General features: G+C 39.6%; 1 protein-coding gene across 14 annotated transcripts in view; it reads left to right on the top strand.

Annotated features, from left to right (window-relative positions):
- The first annotated feature begins 7,410 nt into the window (after positions 1-7,410).
- Positions 7,411-22,232, top strand: part of ASPH (aspartate beta-hydroxylase) — a 115,164-nt gene continuing 100,342 nt past the window's right edge. For 10 of the 14 annotated variants that reach the window (XR_013946346.1, XR_013946347.1, XR_013946348.1 and 7 more), the window contains exon 1: positions 7,411-8,148. Coding sequence is in view for 11 of the 14 variants with exons in the window: in XM_080579418.1 (XP_080435544.1) it covers positions 7,632-8,148 (517 nt within the window). In the remaining 3 variants the exon portion in view is untranslated. Of the gene's footprint in view, positions 8,149-20,234; positions 20,575-22,232 lie in introns of those variants that run through there. The other 4 variants (XM_080579419.1, XM_080579421.1, XM_080579420.1 and 1 more) reach the window with 4 other exon arrangements.

The raw sequence follows: 22,232 nt of genomic DNA, 5'->3' as shown, positions 1-22,232 counted from the left end.
GAAGTTGAAGGCCCTTGAAACTGAGCTAGCTTTAGCAGGAATAATGCTGATAGATTCTGCCTGAAAACTTTTTTTTTTTTTTTTTAACTTAACACTTCAAATGTTAGTCTTCCTGGATTTAGTCTTAATCGTGACCAGGTTGACTAATACGATGAAAAGAAGAGCAGCGTTGAAGTTCACAGCCACAAGAATTACTAACAGTGAATGACAAACCTTCAATACAACTGATTTTATGTATCTGCAAAGCAGAAAATTTTCAAGATTTCAAAAAAATCAAGGATGTTGGTGCACTTCCCCTGCAAAGCAAAGTCTCTCCTCATAATCTGCAGGAAACACAATCATGACCACCACACCTACAAGATACCCAGCTTGTAAGGTGAATTATTACCACGTGCTCCCCAGAAGAAGGCGTTTGCTTGTCTCTGCCAGGTGGAACCGACAACTGGCAGCTTGACGCCCCACAAAAGCCTTCTGTAAATAGCCTCTTAACAAATATACGCCGCCTGGCTTCCTGTTTCCATGCCATTCATACCAAACATCTCTGGCTCCCATACCCCACCTTGGTTGTATTTTGGACTTAGCTTTTGTTCCCTCCCAGTTGATACTGATATATTTTATCACAGCAAATATTAATTACACACATTTTGTCAAAGACATTGCTTCCTGTTGTTCAAAGCTTTTGACACGACAATGACCTCTCTGGAAATATTATTATACCAAATAACATTTTTATGGGATTTTTTTTTTTCACATTTGCTTTTGCTGTGTCTTATCAAGCAAAAGCAACCACACTTTTCTATGCCACAGAATTTATTCTTTGGATTACTAAATATATATTCCTGTACCTCTCACCAAGGGAGACAAGATTATTATACCATAGGTATATATATTGTTGTGCTGAAAGTTCAGTACAGCCAAGTGTTTTCTTGAGTTGGGTTGCACCTAAAAAAGAGTTAGCTTGCCTACTGCCTTAAATAACTGCAGCAATTTCTCTTTCAGTTTGTAAAGTTTGGCAAGAAATTGGGTTTTACTTGTCAGTAAGTACAACCAGGTATAAATTCTATCAGTCCAGTATAATTTTTTTTTTTTTTCCCTAGGAGGTTCTTAAACTATTACAATGAAATACAAAGAGAATTAAAACGGACAAACACACACACAACCACCACCACCAAACAACTAAGGGTTATTTAAACAAAGAGTTAAAAAAAAAATCAGTCTTAAAGTGTTCCGCTACAATAAGACAGAAAGAGATACCTGTGGGAAATTGAAGCAGAAATACTGAAAACATATAGGTGGCAGAAAATGCTTGTTACAGGACATTTAAAAACCCCATAACTTTAAAAAGAAGTATTTAAATAACCTATTTACAGTTATGCACAAAGACACGTGCTAACCAAAACATACCAAAAAAAAGTTAATTATCTAGCTCAAAGGAGGTATCAAAATACAGTGAGTTTTAGGCCAACTCCACTCAGATCTGTCCATGTCCTGCTCATATTATCAAGCTCCAAATATTAATGGATGCAATAGGAGGAATATTGCAACTCTGAAATTCACTTGCATAATGAATATAGGGTCGTGAGCGTGCCAGGATTGTATGTTTATATCACAATTTTTCAACTGCCATATATATATCACCAAAAAATTAAATAGGCTTAGAGAAAAATCAAGTTTACTTGAGGAAAATATCAACCTTAAGTTACATTTTTTTCACCTTGTAAAATGAAAGAATCAGTGAGGGTCCTCGAAAGGCTAGCACTATCTGTTGTATTTAAGAATTTATCTCCATACTAAGAGATCTCATCTTTCTCTTCTTGTGTTTACCCTTGCCCTGGGCAGAAGTAGATTCCAGAAGCTTGGAAGATCGCTCTCGGTGTATGAGTTTCTGTTGTAGGACGTGCCACCAGAACGACTTGCAAAGACAAGGGCATGAGTAAGATCTGGCATCTGGCCAGTTCTGGTTTACCAAAGTGTGTAATTCTGAAGGGAATATACTCATCCTATCTGCTGCCTTGATCCCATAGTACTGCCAGGCTGCAACTGGCTGCAAGGGATCTGTGAGCAAGTGGTCTGCCCTGAAAAGGCCTCACACAGGGAAAGCTCTACTAGTTATAGGTTTTTAACAATAGTAGCCATTGTTTACCTATTTCCTGCAGGTGCTTTCAGTTTTTCAATTATTTTGAATACAGGTCAGTTAAGCTTATCTCCTTTATTTCTGGAATAGTGGAGTATGTAAAAACTTCGGAAGGCTGCAGTACATTTTATATGTTAAATAAACTTGAGCAGTATTTATTTATAACTGAAGATACAAAGTTCATTAGAGAGGATGTGGTTCTTTAATTTGCCAGCAGGTTGACTAATCAGCAAGTATGTGCTGGCTGGCCATGCCAGAACATGCCAGCCTTAAAGCTCTGTACAAACCAGACAGTACACCTTATCTCAACGCCCCATGGGAATCGTCACAACACTCAGCAGAAGATGGGAGGCTATTGAAGCAGGGGTGGGAGAGGGTTTTGGGAGACAAGGGAAAAAAATCTCCAGGAAATCAGGCATCCTGTATTCTACTGCTCCTTAGGCAATTTGTTTTGTTTTCCAATGTGCCAAATTCACAAGATTATTATATTAGAAAATGTCAAGGTAAAGCAAAACTAGTTCAGATGTGGTATTTGGGGTAGGCAGTTACAGATGATGGCTGATGAGAATTCGATAAGAATACTCCAGGTCGATTCTGGAAAGCTGCTAAGTCACTCCCAGTACAGCACGGTCCAGCAGAACTGCCTATTTATTAAGTGCACTGCTATTTCTGCTCATGTCTGCACATCCTCTGAGTTTAAGAACATCCTAATTTGTGACGAACACATAAAACACCACCACACCTCTAGAACTTCTGAACAGCCTTTTTTTTTTTTTTTTCAGATGGCCTTTTCAATATCAGCCGTTTAGCTACAGTCTGTAGAGCAGATTTACTAAATGTGGTTGCAGGCTAGGAACAATTTTGGTTCTTTGATGCCCTCATTGATAAAAATGTTAAGCCTCTGGAAAAGAGCAGGCAGTACACTGGCAGTAAGGTACCTTCTCCTGCTTGTTTTTCCTACTGGATTCAGTAATAGGTATGATAACAAGTGCTGGTAATGGCCAACTAAGCCTCATTCTCCTGTTGCCATTCTAATGAGGATTTTATTTCTATAAATAATGCTTGAAATAATATCAGTGCTGACTTGTCCTAGTCTTTACCTGCAGCCAACCTGTGGTTTGCACTAACTTAGATTCATCGGTTGCTCACAATTCATCTGAAAAGTACTGCTTCTAGTTTAAGGATCTTTCATGGCTGGTTTCTGATTGTTCACATGAGGATAAATATCAGGGGTAACAGTTACAGGCACCTTTTGTCCTATTCTTCTGAGCCTCTCAGAGACAAATCCACACATTTCTGTGCTGGTACATAGTGACACGACAAAAGGCCTCACTTAAATTTCAGAAAATCTTCACACTTTACTCCCAATCTAATTGACAGATGCAAAATCTGAGAAGTTTGCTCCGTTCTCAGCTGCAGTTATACTCACGAGGATCAATGTAGATGAATCAGACCCAGCAAAATCTGCAGGAAGACCCTCAGAAGCCAACCAATACTGTAATAAATTTCAGACTATCCGACTACTGCCCCAGAGGCCGTATTCTGTTTGTGTTACTCATTGTGGGGTCAACGCAAATCTGCTAAGGGCAAGAGCAGGCTTTTGACTTAGACTTTAGGAAGGTCTACATTTTGCCTTACCAGTTTTAAAACAAACTTCCCTTCAACTTTAGATCTGCCCAAACTAGACACGCTTCACCTGGCTCAGCTTGTTATATTCTGGGTAATTGTACCTTTCTAAACTGCTCTCCAACAAATAGCCACTTTCCATTAATCACTGACACTGACTATTTGGAAAATGTTCTAAGGTTATATAAGAATGTACAAATCTATGAAGAGGTGTCTAACACCATAAAAAAAAAAAAAAAAGGAGATAAAAAAGAAGAGAGACAATTCCTCCTTAAGAATAACCAACTCAAATACACCTTTATTTGCTGCAGGCTTAACTGGCTATAAGCAGAACACCGTGACAATCAGTGCAGTTGTTTGGGTCTGGATAACTGAGACTCTCTATCTTCTCTTTCTTGAGGGGGACCTCTTCCCAAAACATCTGTCTCTGTTTTTCTGTAAGTGGTTAGGGAATTCTGGTAGACAAATGCAGAGAGATGGATGTTGATTCTCTGTACTGCTTGTAAATCCTTTAGAAACCAGAAAGGTGATCAGCAGTTCAAGTCTCAGCCTGATAATGCAGAAAACAAACAGCAAAATCTGCACATCACCCTCTTTGCCCTAAGTTCATCCAAGATGCATTTTTGAATGCAAAATCTACTGGTGGAAACACCTTGTCCAATTTACTAGCAAGGTGCTTAGTTCACTTACCAGCCTGGAAAAAAAAAATCATCTGGCCAATCAAAAACCTTAAAATTCTAAATGACAATGTCTTCCATTGAAGGTCTTAGGCTATATCAGGGAGTTTTTAATGTATTAATTTTTAAAACCTTCTGAGACTTCCCTGTCTAGAGAATTCCTCAGCTCTATATATTGCAATGCATTGTCATGCATGCACTTTTCCCTTAATGATTGATTGAAACTTATTTATTTATGAGAAATGTACATAATCCAGCGAACAGCTATAATTCAGTTGCACAATCAACATCTGAATAAAATAGCTTAGGAGCACCAACATAATAAGATATCTAAGCTTTCAGTTATTCTTTTTTACACTTTTTTCATCAAAGACATATAATGGCCTAGTAGAAGTATAACAGATGACTTTATGATACATTCGGGGATTTTGATAAGAATTTGATAGAAGTCGTGAATGGGAATAAATCTGTCAACATAACACAACTTAAAATCAGAAAACCATAGCAACAAATTTATCACAGGCGATGGTGAATTTAAAATATTTGTGTATAAGAAGTAAAAAATATAGGACTAAATTCTTGGTTGCTTTAAGCAGGTGTTGCCAATTTTGTTCATATTAATAATGCCTCTTTTATTCAGCATCTCTTCTCCCTGCTACAGACAGATTGTATATTTATGCTTTTAGAAATTATGAAACTAGAAACAGAATCCTCTTCTTGTGCAATTATTTTATTGCTGCTTCTACTTACCGCCTTGGATGTATTTCTTTCTGTCAAACAGCAGAGTCACTGTGCTGTTGAATCAATCAAGCCAGTCAAATAGCAGTAACTGCACTAATGCAGAAGCATTTATATAAAAAGCACAGTAAAAACAATACTGTGATTTATGTTACGCAGTATAATTTAAATTTAGTTTAACTGAATTCTCAACTAGCAGTTAATCAGGACATTTTGGACCAGGGGCAAATGTGATTATTGCCAACAGGGTTGTTATTTATTTATTTATTTTATTTTGTGTTTTAAATTAGCCTGATCCAAGTGGAAAGACTCCAGCTGACTGCAGTGGGCTCTGTCTCATACCTCTTGCCTTTATTATGGAAATTCTGGTTTTATTCTTTATTCCCTCTTTTTTTTTTTTTTATGGTTTCTTTTCTTTAGCAAATTGTTTTACCTTTGTGTTACAAACTTGCTTCCTCCTCATTGTCGTATTCTTTCTGTGTCTCGTTTCTTTTCCCCTACAAATACAATGATATTTATCTTCTTGGGTTTTACTGCATTGTTACAATGTACCAAATATTTAGCTTTAAAAGGAGCAGGTTGAAAACTGAGACAAGCCAGACCCACGTGCATCTACATACACACATTCAGTTTGCTTTTCTCTTCAGTATCTTTTCTAAAATGACATTTTAAAATTTTACTTTAATTTTCCTTAAATTTCAGCTCAGAAGGGATTATCCTGTCATTTCTTGCAACAATGACCCCAGCAAATTTGTACAAAATGAAGCTTTCCCATCTCAAATATAAATCACACCCAAGCATCTTCACTGGTACAAATGGATCACAGAGCCTGTACCTGAGCTACCTTTGGGTGATCCCACAGTAGGGAAACCAGCCTTAATGCTTTTTGCCATCTTGATCTGAAAAACTGCTTATTCCACAACCACACCTGACAATCAGGTTTTAACTATGTGAACAGGCAGGAAAACGAGAGAAAGTTTCTCCAATCTCTAGACAATATCCCCTCTTACCTAAATTTCTTCTTCAGATGTCTAGTTATCAGTGGGCTGGAAGGAAAAAGTCTTCCTGATGCTTTAGGAAATCAAGAGAGACCTTTGAACCACATGATGATGCAGAAGGCTAATGATCACCACAAAGGTACAATATTGTTTTAGGCATTTGCACTTGCCTGCGTGTGTTTTAATTCTGCAAAAGAGTCTGCTTGGACAGAAGAGCACAGGCACTGAATACGCCAAATATTAAATGCTGGCAGCTGTGTACCAATGAAAACAGAAGCAGGAATTTTACAGTCCATTGACAGTCAAAAGTTTATTCCACAGTAAATCATTAACAATATCCTCCTAATTGTCACTGTTCACCTCGTTGCTTAAATGTTCTGAATCTCTCTTCCCTTATCAAACTGCCATAAACTGCTGTAGCACAGCTTCAGGAAGCTGTATCCCACATCAACCACAAGAAGCAGATTCTTCTTACTTGATGGTAACTACTATGTGCGAGTATATAGTCACACAGGCAGTTATTTCCTGTTAATTATATTTTTTTTTTCAGTGAATGCAGTTACAAATCATCAGTTTCTGATTGCTCTCCTTCGAATGATTTTTCCTCACATTGTACTTTCTGATCTGTTGAAATGTTAATAATTCACTCTGCTAGCATTTCTGTGACAAATTGCATGTGTTCGTGAGTTATGTCTGCTCCTCCCTAGCAACTTACAAACTCGTTTGCCAGCTTCAGCCTCACTAGACAAAATGAGTATATGTCAAAAATATTAAGTCCTTACACTGCGTGAAAAATAAGATTGTGGTCGACTAACATAAGAAAGTGAGGAGTAGTCTTTATTAGTTTTCGTGTTCACAGGTTTAGTTTCTTTAACATTTACTGGCTGAAGTACCCGCATTGACATCCTGGTACTGAGCTACGTGTTTAAGTTCAGATCTCATGAAAAATTACTGATTAATGCTCTTCAGTAAATTATTATTTCTGGTTAGGTCCATCGCATTACTCGGTTCAAAAAGCAGCGCCAACCTTTGCTTCAGGCAAAGCCTCCTCCCTCCACACTCATTTGCAAAGGCTCTAATTTCCTAAACCACCTATTTTAACCTGAAGCACTGCATTTACAGTCAGGACTCAAAGGCAGGTTTTGCTTTTGTTTCAGATGCAATTTATTGTTATGCCAAACTGTTATTTGAGTGAGTTTCAATCCAAAACAATGAGATACGAGAATTTCTGTGAAAAAACGGCTCATTTTGCCACAGATTACTTGAAACATCTTAAGGACTCGGAAGCTTGCTTGAGAAGCCAGTTGTGCACATAATGTAGGCCGAACTGTGAGGGCGCTGAGAGGCTTAACGAGCTTTTTGCCGTAACTCGGGCGTTTAACGGACAGCGGGGTCCGTTACCGAGGCTCGAACAAAGCACGAGGCAGCACCACCTCTGCCCCTCTCTTCCCCACACCGATGCCGTGCAGAAAGCCCTCCGCACGCCCAAAGCCCACAGCTTTGGGACGGGACGGGGCTAGGAAGGACAGCGCACAACTCGCCTCAGCACCCCGTCCGCCGCCATCCCACAGCCCCTCAGCGGCTCCCGCCCCCTCCCCTCGCGAAGCCTCGCGAGAGGCGCCCGCCCGCTTCCATGTTGCCACGTTCAAAGCCGCCGGCAGCGGCGAGCGCGGCGGACACGCGCGCACCCCGCACTCAGCCGCCCCTCCCCTCCCTTTCCCCTCCCAGCCAATGGGCGCGGGGCGTTGCCGCACCTCCTTCCCCTGCGCGCTCCCCCATTGGCTGCCTGCCGGCGGTGGGGCGGGGCTAGGCGCCGTGCCGCGGGGGGCCGCGGGGCGCTGCCTCAGGCAGGGAGGAGGGGGCGGCGGTTCAGGGCTCCTCCCGCCGCCGCTCCGCACCGCCTGCCCGCCCGCCATGGCCTCCCGCAGGAGCTCCAGGGGAACCGGCGGCACCCCCAGCCCCGGCCCCAGGCGAGGTGAGCGGGGGTGGGGACGGGGATAGGGGACTCATGGGGTCTGCTCGGTAATACACGCCGCGTGTCGGTGGTTTGGGCAGGGCAGAGCATCCCCGGCGGTGGGCGTCGGGGCGCTGCCGGGGTCCCTGTGTGTTCACACGGGGCTGCGAACGAAGGACGTGTCCCCGTCGGAGCCTGCGGGCTGTGCTCGCCATGGCCGGCTTGGTTCAGCAGAGCCCCGGGGATGAAGCGTGGTGGTGGCGCTCAGGTGATGCCTACAGCAGCGCTGCTGTGCGCAGCGGCGGTGACTGAAGGACGAGCCAGGTGGGATTAGCTCACCCATCGCGTGAGACGAGGGGAAAAGGTTACAAACACACGCTGTTTAAGCGAAAATGAGATGGCATTGCAGGGTTCGCTGAAGTGCGTGGTTGTGGTTTTGAGCCTTTTTCAGTTTGTGGCATAGGTGGTAGACTATAACACTTCTCTGGACTGGGCTTACTCGTTGGTCATCACCCAGTACTAAGCAAGCTAAAACCAGATGCTGATGGTAAAGTCTTAAGCACATGCATCCCTTGTATGATTTTTTTTTTTAACACTCCAAAGATTCAAACCGTTCTGTTACTATTTTAAATATCACTTTCAAGGTTGGTCAACGTTTTTAAAATAGTTTTATCAGGAAACCAAATCTCAAGGTGTAAAAGCATTCTGTGGGTTTTTATTTTCAGCCTGAGTAAAATCGCATTTCTCTGTATTGAAAGCTGTCTGGTGTGTGCAATTGCACAGAGAACTCCGCATTTACTATTATCTACGAGGGGGTGAAGAACTGAGTAATATGTTAGGCTCTCTCCTGAGATGTAGCCTCATTAATTCAGATGAACGCTTTGCTAGTTTAACTTCTAGTAAAATCCCTTGGACAAGCATAGAAATTATGGCATGGAGTTGGTGCTGTTTTCATAGCTGCAGCAAGAAGTACTGGATGATGGCTCCTGTGTGAATAAAGGAAGAGCTGGAGGAGCGGGATCTTCACAGCAGCCCGAGAGCATCCCACAGCTGGGGAATGTGAAAGTGAGAGGAGGAAATAATTTTGAGGTGGCCGGTAATTGAGACTGTGAGGCATGGAAACCTCAACTTCGAGGCAGTTCCCGATTGTCCTGTAGTATATTCACTTTTGCAGCAGTTCATGGGAGAGGTCTTGGCCGTTTGCCAAGGCATTGCTCATAGTTCTGAAACCACGGAGTTCGTGGCGCATCTCACGGTCGGTGTGCTGAAGGCAGTGCCTGAATCTGAACACAGTGACCTGCTCTTAGGTTTCCCCATTGAGAAATATTGACAGCAATCATAGAGATAATGTTTGAAATAGTATTAACTGTAGTGTTTCTGTAACTCATTTCAGTTTCATTGAAATACCAGAAGTGCAACTGAGTGTTCTTAAGAAATAGACCTCTACCTCTTACCTTCTAAAGTCATATACTAAAAAACATCCAGCTCTATATCAGTCCTAACAACAACAACAAAAAATCTATTTGCTTTTAAGCTTTGTACTTCTGTTTGTGGAATTTTCTTCGAGAAAAGAAAATTGCCAGAGTTGTGGGTATCAATGATTTTATTTGGAGTACACAAGCAAAAAACAGGTGAAAATCTGACAGTTTTGTACTTAGGGAAACGTGTTTGTTATTATCTCTGCTGTGAAGTTTGGTTTCCTCTCACTAAATTAACAGAATTCACTGTCAAAACTGTGGCCTCTCAGAAGGAAGAAAATCAGTTTTAAATAGCCAAATGAAGTAGTAGATAGTTACTGAAATATTGCTCAAAGTTTCATTAGGTGAGGAACAGTTTTGGTATAGGAACAAATGTGTATCACCTGGTCATGAATTAACTGCCTCAGATTTCACAAGGCAGGAAACTTGGAAATGTCTGGGGCATTAGCACATGGTTATGGAGAGGCCTTCCAGTAAGACTGAGGATCAGCAACATAACTACTTCTAAAATACAGACAGATGGAAAAAGTCTTCATGACTTTGTGATCTTCATGACTATAAGCCACATTTATCTGTGAAAGTAAGAGTACTGATGATAAGGCATCTGATTTCATGTGGCAATGTCAGTGTCTTTTATAGTATGCAAGCAAACACTTAAATATAATTCTCACTGATGATAGAGTTGTGCATGCTTGCTGTCTGTTTTCTTTCTAGTTCTAGCTGTGTTTGAATGGAGGGAGGTTTGTTTGACATTAAAACTGAAAACGCAGTTTCTGATGTGTCGCTTCTGCAATGCTGGTTTATATAGTGGTGTAATAAGAATTTTATGTTCTGTACCTGTTTAGACGGTTTGTGAAATATGTTTACATGCAATAGACCTACTCAGTGCTTGAACAGAAACGTGACCCATATATATGCACACCTTCTTTTTTTAATTTACTTTCTTTTCAGATATCATCCAGATGTTTCCTTGCCTTAGTTACTTTACCTGTGCTTTAGTATCAAGCTTTTCTAGTGGCTGCTTAGAGCTGTCTCTGGAAGAAGGTGGGGAAAATATTCCCTGTGGCAGTTGTGATTAAAAACTGAAAGCATCCCTCTAGTTTATGCCATTTCGATTTTGGCAGCTGGCAGCCAAAAGTCTATGTTCTCTCTAAAAGTTATTTAAGAAATTTAGTGTGAGAGCTGCAGGAGACCTTAAATGGGAGAGTAGTTCTCCAGTAAGCAGGCACTGTACAGAAACCACATTTCCGACCCAAGGCATTATCTCTGTCTGCAGACAACTGTATTTATTTTTATACATGTTACAAAACAGATTCCTACCTCGGCTAGTTCTGAGGCTGTTACACAGCTTTAAGTCAAAGAACTCCACTGTTACTTCAATAGAGTTCCTTTAATCTCCATAACAGTGATTGAGATGACCTTCTGACATTGAGATGACCTTCTGACATACCCTACTTTACTTTGCAAGATCCCAGAAGATGTTTGATTTCACTTTCTCCTGGTTTAACCAGGTAGTTTTCTAATATCTCCAAATGCAAGTGCATTTAAATCCTTTCACTCATCTTTTGGAACTCCTAAGATCCAAAACTTCATTAATGTAGTCCTTTCATTATTTTCTGTTTTTTTCAGCTTTTTGTAAATTTACTTTTTTTGTATGCATTCAAGTTGACCTGATATCCTTATCCAAGTGCAATTTTATGCTAGTGTTTTTTTCTTTTAAGTTAACAGTATCACTTTTATAAAGGTAGCTGTGCATGTTGATTTGCATGAACTTTCACATTTCATTTCATCTCTACTGTAAAGACTGTTTTATAAGTGTAGTTTCTCTGTGTGAGACTTTTCCTTAGCTTTTTAATTTATCTAAAGAGCGGAGAGAGTTCAGCTAAACAGGTCACGTTTGCCTTTTTCCTGATTTTTCTGGTCAAGTTCTTTCAATAACTGTTTTGACCGTTGAACTTAACATCATTTCTTCTGATGCTTCGAGTGGGTTTGTCTATTCAACACTGTCATCTCTGGGGTCCATCTCTATGAAACCTTCGATAGACTGTTAGCTCTTGAAAGGTATGGTGACTGACTACCAAAGTCGCTCAGCAATGAAAAACAATTTGTTTGAACACAGTCAATTTGCTTTTATGACTCATTTGCCCATATTGACTATTTTCTGAATTTCTTGCTTCTGCTTTCGCTAAATAAAGTATTACTTCAGGTTTTAAAGTTGATACCTAAGTGTACTAGAACTGACATGAAAACAGACACAACCTGATACTTGCCCTACATCAGTGCTTTTTTCTTAAGAATTGCGGAGCGCTGGGAGGTACCTCACCCCCTTCCTGAGGTGCTGCCAGGTGGTAAAGCCATTGAATGAAGTCTTCCTGCCCCTTTTAATCCAGTGTAGATGGAAATCTCGGTCTTGCTGTTATCTAATGTATCTTACCTGTAAGTCACTGTAGGCCAAGAGATATTATTCACTGTTTTGCGAATATGGAGGAGGAGCTTTGTGGTTTACATCTTTAAGGATGTCTGTGTTTGTATTTCTTTCACTTTCTCGGCATTCCCTTAAGAGCTTAAATGATATATAAGAGAGGTAATCTTTTCAATAGCCTTTTGGGGACGGAGCTTCTTTAAAATGCTAGGTAGGGAATTAAAGCATCACCAATAATCTCAGGGAGATGGGAAGTTGGAGTGTATTTCCTCAGTTTTCAGCAGTCACTGACAATGCATCTGCAAACTCCCCGTCAGAGCCAGTAACGAGACGAGGCTAACACCCCAGGGATGTAGATCATACTAGGGGATCAAGGAGTTAAATCTTCTTACAGTTCACGCTCAGCTTAATCTAGACTGAGGTTGCTTTGCAGCCTTCCTCGTTTCTGTTTTTCGAATGTGGGTCCTTACGCCTGGCTGCAGAGCTGTGCAGGTGCTAGGGCAGCCACGACAGGGCAACTGCTCAGGCTGAAAGCTGAGCACTTTTTTCCCCAGACTGGCTCAGTGCACAGCTCTATGGGAGGGAGTTTGGGTGGAAGGGAAGGGGGAGTGGGTGGCCACCAGGAGAGGGTTAAGTCGAATTTGCAGTTTCATGTTTGTCATCGTGGAGCCACGCTGCGAACTTGGAAGGTGGGCAGTTGGGTTGGGTATGCTGAAGTGGTGGCTGGATGTTTAAGGGCTGTGGTGAAGACAACTAGATTTACTAGCAGTAAAAAGCATGTGTGTTAAGATCATCTCTAATTACAAAGTGCATTAAGAGATCAGATTTCAATATTGCTGTTTCCTGAAACTGGACACACCTTTTCTGATTACGTTGAGGGTGGGGATTCCTTTTCAGCTGGACCTTTCTGAATCGCTTCAAAACCTGTGAAAAGTGTTCCTGTGCTAATTCTTGTATTGAATTCTTCATTGTAGAGAACTTGTGCAGTGAAGTTCTGATTTACCCTGAGTGGTTTTTCCCTGCTGAAGATCACAACCTGGTAATCTGTGTGATAGCCTGCAGCCATCTTTTTCCTAACTGCATCCTAGAGACTAGCTCTTTGCATGGAAAACTTTTGAGATCTGCTTTGAAGTGCAAATCATAACTCAGTTATGTCTTTAAACACTCTGGAAATGAAGTATGCAGGGGTGTGTGTATATATATACACACGGAATTTAAACACTGTGGTGTGTGTGTGTGTGGTTCGGCTTTGTTAGAACGTTTTAAATGAAGGAAGTTTTGCTACCTCCTTCATATGTGATTGCACTATTACTATGCATGTACTTACCCAGTGTAACAAACGCTACCAAATCGTTTGAAGACTTTCAGTATAAAATATTTACAAGCAAGGGTTTTAATAACTATTGAGTAGTATTTTTTTTCTTTGTAATTTTATTTCCTGAGGTTCTGGTTAATTGATAATAAACAGTTACTTACTAATGTAACATTTCTCACTTTATTCCTTTCTTTTTTACAGTAGTGTGTGGGTGGTTTTGTTTTGGTTGGGTTTTTGGTATTATTAAAGAAAGTTCAGACAGCAAGTTTTTGTTGTTGTTGTTTTGTTTCTTTTTCTTGTTTTCTCCATGAGCAGGAAACAGTGCATGGCAGAGTTATAGGTACTTGCTGGGCAGGTAGAGGTTTATGTGGTTATATCTGAAACTCCTTCAAACCATGAGAAAAATTGAAAGGACTGATCTCACTTCTAATTCTTTCAGAAATCTTTTCTCATCTGATTTCTTTCCTTTGTGGCTTAATTGGGACTAGCTACTAAAACAAGTTGATGTGACCCACATTACAGGACAGGAAAATGGAACAAGGGGAAAAAAAAAAAAGTAAAATTATGCCAGTATGCTATATACAAAGTTGAGAATTTTCAACTTTATGTAATAGAAACTTTTTTAAAGGTCACCACCAGCAGAATTTTTATATTCTGAGCCAAAATACTTCCTGTATTTTCTTCACATTACCTTACCTGAACTCTGCACTGCCCTAAATACAACCAAATATTTAATTAACCTAGTAATTATGTAGTAATATTGACAACATTAGAATATTCAAATACAAGCTGTGAAGACTAAGAATTATACAATCTACCTATCTCCAAATTTTCTACAGAAGAGAGAGCTGGCTGATCAAATAGCAGGTATTAAAACCTAATTCTGCTTTTTTTGGTTGTGCAGATGACAATTTTGTTTCCTCATCATTGTTTTAAATGCAGCTCAGTTATGTTGATCTTGGATTGAAACAAACTAAAATTTCTTTCTAAGTTTGTAGTCTTAACCTTGAGTTCCTTGGCCTCATGTTTAAGATATAAAAGACAGGATTTTGAAGGTTAGCTTGAAAGATAGGGAAACAGTTAAATGGGTCTGAAAACTAAGGTTGAATCAAGTACATTTGCAAGAGAAAAGTTGTAAATTATTTTTGGATGTTAATTAAATATTGTTTATACATGTAGAAACAAAACAAGAAAAATCACTGAAGTTTTTGAAAAATACGGTCGTGTGGGAAGGTCTTCTTTTCTATTCAAATTATTCAGATTAAGTAAATAGATAACAATAGTTTTGTTGTCTTTTACAGTATCTATTTTTTTGTCCATTGAGATTGTCCATTTTAAGATTGATTCTGTAATTGTTATTACAGTAAAAACAAATTACTCCTGCTTATCCTTAACCGTTATTTCACATCTATTTTTTTTTTCTTCCTGTATCTTTCCAGTGTATGCTAGTGTGGATGCCCTGTCTTTCATTAGCTGCATCCATTCTGCCACTGTATACAGGCCAAAAATAGAGCATACAGCTAATGGGTGAATGACTCTCTACTTTTAAATTTATATAACAATACCTTCCTCGTGCACAGATGTGAAAGTGTAAATATTTAGCATCCCCAAAGGCATCCTGTGCCATCTGCTTCTGGAGTTGATTAGATTTTATGGGTTATCTACCTAAAAATTTCTTCTTCACATCAACAGTGGTGTTAGTTTTGATAATGCTGAGTGTTGTGTCCTCTCTTATATCTAAATGGAAGACAATAAAGGAAAAAAAGATGCGTTTCCTTGAAACATATTTCTAGATAATTGGACTGCAGATCTGATTCTGTGTAGAACAGGGAAGTTTCTTACTTCTGTGCAATACTTTGGGAATTGGAGCTCTCACTTGAGATAGGGCAGAAAAACATTTAATTCAGTTTTCTTCCTTAAGGAAGTTTTGGTTGAGTTTAAGTGCTGCAGCTGCTTGTTTATGGGATATACTTGAACAGCAGTGAGAGTGTATACTTCTAAACTCTTCGTGTTGAAACTGTTCCAATCCAATGTGAAACAGTGTTTCAGCCTGCTGAGAGTGAACTTGACCATAGGTCAGTTTGGTCCAAAGTTGTCTTTCTTACCTGGAAAGGAGGGGAGAAACTGGGGTTCAGTTTTTGTTCCACACAGCTCCTCTCTTACAAATTGCTGTTCTCACTGATTAAGATTTGACTACATGAATGAACAACTTCATCATGAAAGACTGAAATAGTTTTGTCCTTGTATCCTTGGGTACACTAAAAATGTGTTTTGGGTCTCTGAAGAAATTCAGAAGCAGTTCCCCAGTGCAGAGGAGAGAACTGAGCCTCAGCTCCCTGACATCCTGGGTAAGTGCAGCGTTACAGTGATGCTGCAATGGCAACGCCTCTAAGGAAAGGAGGAACCTTCCTTAGTCCAGTGGGTGCCCTATCAAAAGAACTCTCATCCTAGATGTTTTTACATACTTCGTGATGCTTTTGATGCTTTTTTCCTTTAATTAGGCTATCCTCAGCATCTCTGTGATCAGCCTGCTTAGTTGCTGAATCCTCAGTTTGGCTTAGTACTTTCTATTTTTTCCACCATTTATGCTTTCCTTTGAATGTTCTTAAGAGTTAGTTTACTGTAAGAAATCTTGTAGGGACTGAAAATTAAGGAATTTTAAGGTTTATATGAGGATTGATTATATGTCAAATAAATAAAGGTTCCTCGAACACCAGCAAAAATCTGGAAACTGGGGGCCAGAGGGATAAAATTGCTTTTCATTTAGCTAATTTATTATTTCAACTTCAAATCCTGGTCGTTGTGTTTTCTTAGAATCCGTTTTCTTTTCAATCTGTTTCTCTTTTTTTGTAACTAGTAGGTTTCTGATTTAGGTCATTAAACAGGCCTTTGATAACATGCACAAGTATCTGCAGTCATATAGTCTAGGTTCTATTAAGTGCAGAGCAGAGATAAAGATAATCAGAGAAAAACATGTTTTTCTGAGGTTGCTGTGCTGAAGATTTAGATATCAGAAGGAAAAGTAAATTTTGTATTACAAAGAATTTATATTGTATTTATTAAAAGCATTAAAAGTAACCAGAGACAAAACACCAACCCTCTCACCATTTCTGAAATACATTTTATAAAAGAACATCAAAGGCTCAGATTTGCCCATTAAAAGTGTATTACTGCCACCCTTGTTACACTGAATAAAGCTTAAAGATTAAAATCAATTTTACCTAAGTATAGCACTTGTAATCGTTATGGTGTTGCACTCTGAGAAGTGTGTGCAGTTCAAAATGCATGCTTATTAAATCTAGATCTTAAAATACATTCACAAAAAACGTATATGGTGTGTGTGTATATATGTCTATATATTTGAATATATGTATGCATACAGAAATACATGAGTTGTCTCACAGTAGTGAGACATAAAGCTATTTTAATATGAAGGGGGACAATAGTATCAACAGACAATTCTGTAAACTTCCCTTTAATTTCTTTTTACTCAAAATACTTGGACCCCACATTTAAAAAAAAAAACAAAACACTGTGAAAACTGTGCAAAGTAATCAATTGCAATTTTATTGCTGAGAATGGTTTGCAATAGTTGCTTTATCTGTTAATCATATTTGGTAAGGTCATTTGGCAAAAATGCCAAGCAGTACTTGACCATGCAGTTGTTTTCTATATTTGCATTGCTACTAATTCATCTCTGTTAGCGGTAGGGCAGCTTACTGTAACTTACTTTAGTTTTTTATTTCTCTCCTTTTTTGTATTGCTCTTTATTTTTGTTTTTAAATCAAGATTATTCTAAATTTTGCCTATCATGTGACAAAACTTTTACTTCTGAAATGCTACTTTTAGATATTTTTTTCTGTTGAGGTTAGTGCTTTGCTGTTTTTCTTTTTACTGTGTTTTTCTAGTTTTTGGTAACCACCTTCTGATACGCAGCCTTCTCTTCATGTGCAAGAAGTCTGCGCTGTTGACCCACCTAATCCCAATCTCAAATTTTGTTTTAAATATCTATTCAGTTATCTTTTGTCTTGGATAATACTAAGCAAAATTACATTAATTTGTGTGTTTAGAACTATAGCATCCATAGAGAAATGTGTAAACTATATTAAGTAGTAGGTGTTAATGTATGTTGTTCATCATGAGTCTGATTAGTTCCGATGTGCTGCCTTTTGGTCCTTCTTCCTTTTGATGAGTCTGAAGAGTTTCCCAAGTTTAGCTGTAGCTTCCTTTTCAGGAAGGAATATTTTTGACACTCAGGGAATACCCATTCTTGTAATCAGTTTAAATGTCAGAAGGTAAAGCTGTAGATACTTTGCTAAAGGTCAACATATGCATGTTAATGTGTTCCTTCAGATCAGGAGTGCACACTTGAAATGAATTTATTAACTGTCTTCACATTCTTTAATGTTATTCATTGTGCAGTTGTCCCAGAATATACTTGATTTCATTTTGAAGGAAGTGAGACAAAGGTGTGCTGCAACCTCTTATCAGCGATCAGCCAGATTAGATCTACTTCCCTAGGGCTCCATTTAAGGGCCAGTTCTCTTTATTGTTTTCGTATATGACTTGGATGCAGGACTTGAAGGTATATTGAGAAAGTTTGTCGATGACACTAGATTGGGAGGAGCTGCCGACTCTGTAAAGGGTAGAGAGGCTTTGTAGAGAGGTCTTAACAAATTAAAGAGTTGGGCAATCACCAACAATATGAAGTTTAACATGAGCAAGTGCCAGATTCTGCAATGGGATGGGGCAACCCTGGCCCTACGTGTACAGACTGGGGGATGAGAGGCTGGAGAGCAGCCTCACAGAAAGGGATCTGGGGTTTTTGGTTGTTGGTGAGTTGAACATGAGCTAGCAGTGTGCTGTGGCAGTCTAAACTGTACCCTGGGGTGCATCAGGCACAGCATTGCTAGCTGGTCGAGGGAAGTGATTGTCCTTCTCTGCTCTGTACTGGTGCAGCCTCACCTCGAGCACTGTGTGCAGTTTTGGGTGTCACAGTACAAAAAGGACATAAAACTAACAGTGAGCACCCAAAGGGGGGCTACAAAGGGTCTAGAGGGGAAGGCATATGAGGAGCGGCTGAGGTCCCTTGGTTTGTTCAGCCCAGAGCAGAGGAGGCTGAGGGGAGGCCTCATGGCGGCCTGCAGCTCCCTCACAGGGGAGCGGAGGGGCAGGCGCTGAGCTCTGCTCTCTGGGGACAGCGACAGGACCCGAGGGCACGGCATGGAGCTGGGACAGGGGAGGGTCAGGCTGGGGGTTAGGGAAAGGTTCTGCACCCAGAGGGGGGTCGGGCACTGGGACAGGCTCCCCAGGGCAGCAGTCACAGCAGTGAGCCTGTCAGAGTTCAAGAAGCGTTTGGACAACACTCTCAGACACAGGGTCTGATTCTGGGGAGCCAGGAGTTGGACTCCATGATCCTTGTGGGTCCCTTCCAACTCAGCATATTCTATGATTCTAGTTTTGAAGTACCCCCCCACAAAAATGTGTGATGTTGACTTCAGAGTTGCATGTTCTGTAGATCCATTTGTAATGAAATACAGTATCTGTAAATGCAGATGCAACCAAGTTGAAGTTGTAACAAACTGCCTAATCTAAAACCTATCAAAATAGTGTTTTATATGCAATATACTATAATTGAACTTAATAGCTTATTAAGAGGAATCATTTTGATTTCACCATTTATTGAGAGACTTTTCCCCTTTGTTTAAATTTTCCTCCTATTTTATTATAACTCCATTGTGCGTCATATATGTTGCTGGAACACAGATGTCAGGAGGTCTTTCTTAAAGCACTTGTTCTTTTATATTCATGTGGCTTTAAAAAAAGTTAAAATATATGCTGGTTATAGAATCAACTGCGTGTACTTTCTTTGCATCCCTTTGAAAACTCACTTGAGAGTTATTTCTCACCTTTGTTCTCCCTTAAGCTACTGGGAGTTGCATTTGGGAATTCGTTATTGCTGGATCTCAAAACCCCAGGAGGTATATGATGTTTTCCCAAGTACCTGTAACCCTTTACATATTTTTAAACAAGGGTAAAGGAGGAAGGGCAGAGTGCTAGATGCTAACACTTTCATCAGGACTACTGTTAACGAGACATGAGTTTGTTTCTCTCCCCCCTCCCACCCAAAAGTAGAGCTGCTGCCTTTGGTTTGAAATGCAGTGGGGAAAAATAGTTTGCTAAAATAGCAAATGTAAATGTGTTGACTAGTGTATTAGTGTGTTGTGTTTTTTTTGCCTTCTCCTTTTCTGGTCCCTAAGAAGAAGACAGTATGCTGATCGTTAATTTTTTGTTAGCTTTAAATTGTGAAGGTCGTGTGCATGTTGTCAGAATTTCAGAGTTCATTAATCCTTTTTGGGAAGGGGGAACAAAGCAAAATCAACACTTCAGCTGCTTTTAACAAACATGCAGTAGAAATTTTGCCTGTTTTACCTTCCCCTGTGTTGCACTACAAGGAAACAGGCTTTGCTGTGGCAAAATTGTCAGTATCCCTTCTTTGGGTCTGCTTGAAGCAATATGAGGTGCAGTAGGGGAACAGCTCTGATGTGAAAGTTCTTTAGCAAGAATGTGCCTAGTTGATTTCAAGTAACTGTTAGACAACTCAAAGCTGTATTTGAGAAATTAGTTGTCTTTTAAAGTGGTTAGTAAGTTTCAAATGATCAGTCTGTGCAGGACAGGAGGGAAGCCAGAGGATTGCCAACATGGAGAAAGTTTCTTGGGTGACGGCCAGCTTAACAAATGCAAGCAGGCAAGCTTTGTGTCCAGACTTGTGTTTCAGCTTGTGCTGGTGGATTTAACGCCTTTAGAACTCGGGCACTGAGGCAGCACATACTGGGGCAAAAGCACTACGGTACCACGTGTTTGGTTTCATTTGCTGCTATGCGTGACGTTTAGGGATTAAGGGGAGGGGAAAGGATCAACTACCCAGGATGCTCCGTTAAGAGGAGTAAGTGAATTTGATTGTCGTCAGAACTAGATTGCCATGTGAGTTCTGAAAAGTGTTTGGCTCATGAAGATAACTGCTCTAAAAATAGATTTTTGGAGGAGAGTTTTCACTTAGGTCCAGTTTCGAGTTCCAGCTGAGCTAGCTTTAAGCAACTTGTTTGCTCCTGTTGCAAGACTACAGTGAAGATAAATCACTTCTTATTCTACCTTCAGCATTACTTTTTGGAGATACCGACACGCTCATTTTGTCTGGAAATCGAACGCTAATGTTATGGCTGATGACACAGGTATAATCCTAACTTTTTTGTGAGCAAACAAAAAATGCATGGTTGCAAATACTGGCTATGTTCGCTTTTGTAATTGGCAAAATAAGTAGCTTACTGTGGTATCTTGGTGTTTTCTAGTCAGTTTACTGTTAGAGTCTGCGTTACAGACTGCCTCTGTTTTTGATTAAATGTTTTCTGAAGTAGAGATATCTCTTGGGTTTCTGGCAGATGCTTAATTGTAATTTAGTTTTTGCATGAGTAGAGCACATGGTAATATGTAAGAGACATTCGTGTATATGCAAATATGACTTGAGTTATTTTTAAAGTATGCCAAATTGCAAAGTGTCTTGCTAAGCTAAAGTAAAGAGAAAATGTTTTTAATGTGGTTTTGGTGTTGTTATCTAAGCAGGACTCTTAATTTGGGTGAGTGAGGTATAGGACTTTTAAAAATTTGCTGGTGAGGCGTGCAGCACAATTTAAGACTTTTATGTCTGCATAAAGCCATCTGGTGGTGTAAGCAAAAGCTTACCAGATATGGAAGGTGACCTACTTTTGACATGGCCGGCAGCACATGCAGGGAAAGGACTTGAATTTAGAATTAGCGGTCTGGAATGTGTTCTCAGCCAGAGGCAGTCTTCTGTAATGGCTTGCAATTTTTTGGTCTGTGTGTTTGGCTGTCTGTTGAGATCACATGAATTTTTTGTTACATAACTTCCATTTAAATTAGCAGTACCTGGTAAAGCTGCCGTGGTTGAATTCTTAGAGTTAGTCAAGAATTTTGGAAATAAATTGCCTATAAGGTAGGAAGGCACAGTATAAAAATGTGTTTTTGTGACTCGAGAAAGATGTTTTTATAACAGCATCTGTTTAAGGGATTTGCAAGGAACAACTTCTAGATTGGAGAGGAAAAAAAAAAAACGAAAAAGAACAATTACACTTAATTACTTAAACCGCCTGTTTTTCCATTTTCCTATTCCTCTCTTCTGTTAAATAAAGCCCATTTCTTCAGAGGCAAATAGCAGGAAAGTACAAAACAAGTAAAATAAGGTAAATAAGTATGAAATACAGTAAAATGCTCCTTTCCTTTTGCCTCTAGTTTGCTCTAGAACGAAGTTGTAACCTGGAATAATTTAAAATGTTTTTGGCCTAGTGGTCCCTTTTTAAATATATGTATGTGTCCATTGGTTACACTGGAACACAGGTGTAATGGAGTTCTGCTATTACACAGTTGATTTCTGAATATTAAAATTTCCTGTTCAAGGGTGGTTTAAGTGATTTTCATATACAGTTGATAAAATTATGAATGTATTATCACACGGTGCTTGCCTCTGCCTACATAACTCATCATAGCTTTGTGTACATATAATTAGGGTATTGTATATTCTCAAGTGAGACATGCCTGGGCTGAGACTAAGTTGTCAGTTTGTAAATATTACTGATGGTCTATACAAAGGAAATTCTGTTAGTATAGAAAGTAAACTAAATATTTGGTATTTGATCTCTATAATAGTAGTAATAACAAAATATTTTTTTTAAATGCTGCATCAGTAAAAGCTGAAGTGAAACAGCTATTTTTGTATTGCTCGGAACTTGGTACATAGCACAATGGATGTAATAAAAGGTTAGTTTATTGCAGCTACGAACCTGGTGAAAAGCAGGGTCTGAAAGTCCTTCTATAT

The sequence above is a fragment of the Anser brachyrhynchus genome, assembly GCF_964034855.1.
Source record: "Anser brachyrhynchus genome assembly, chromosome: 2".
Lineage (NCBI taxonomy): Eukaryota > Metazoa > Chordata > Aves > Anseriformes > Anatidae > Anser > Anser brachyrhynchus.
Note: the sequence above shows the minus strand (reverse complement) of the source record. Positions and strands in the feature narration are given on the sequence as shown.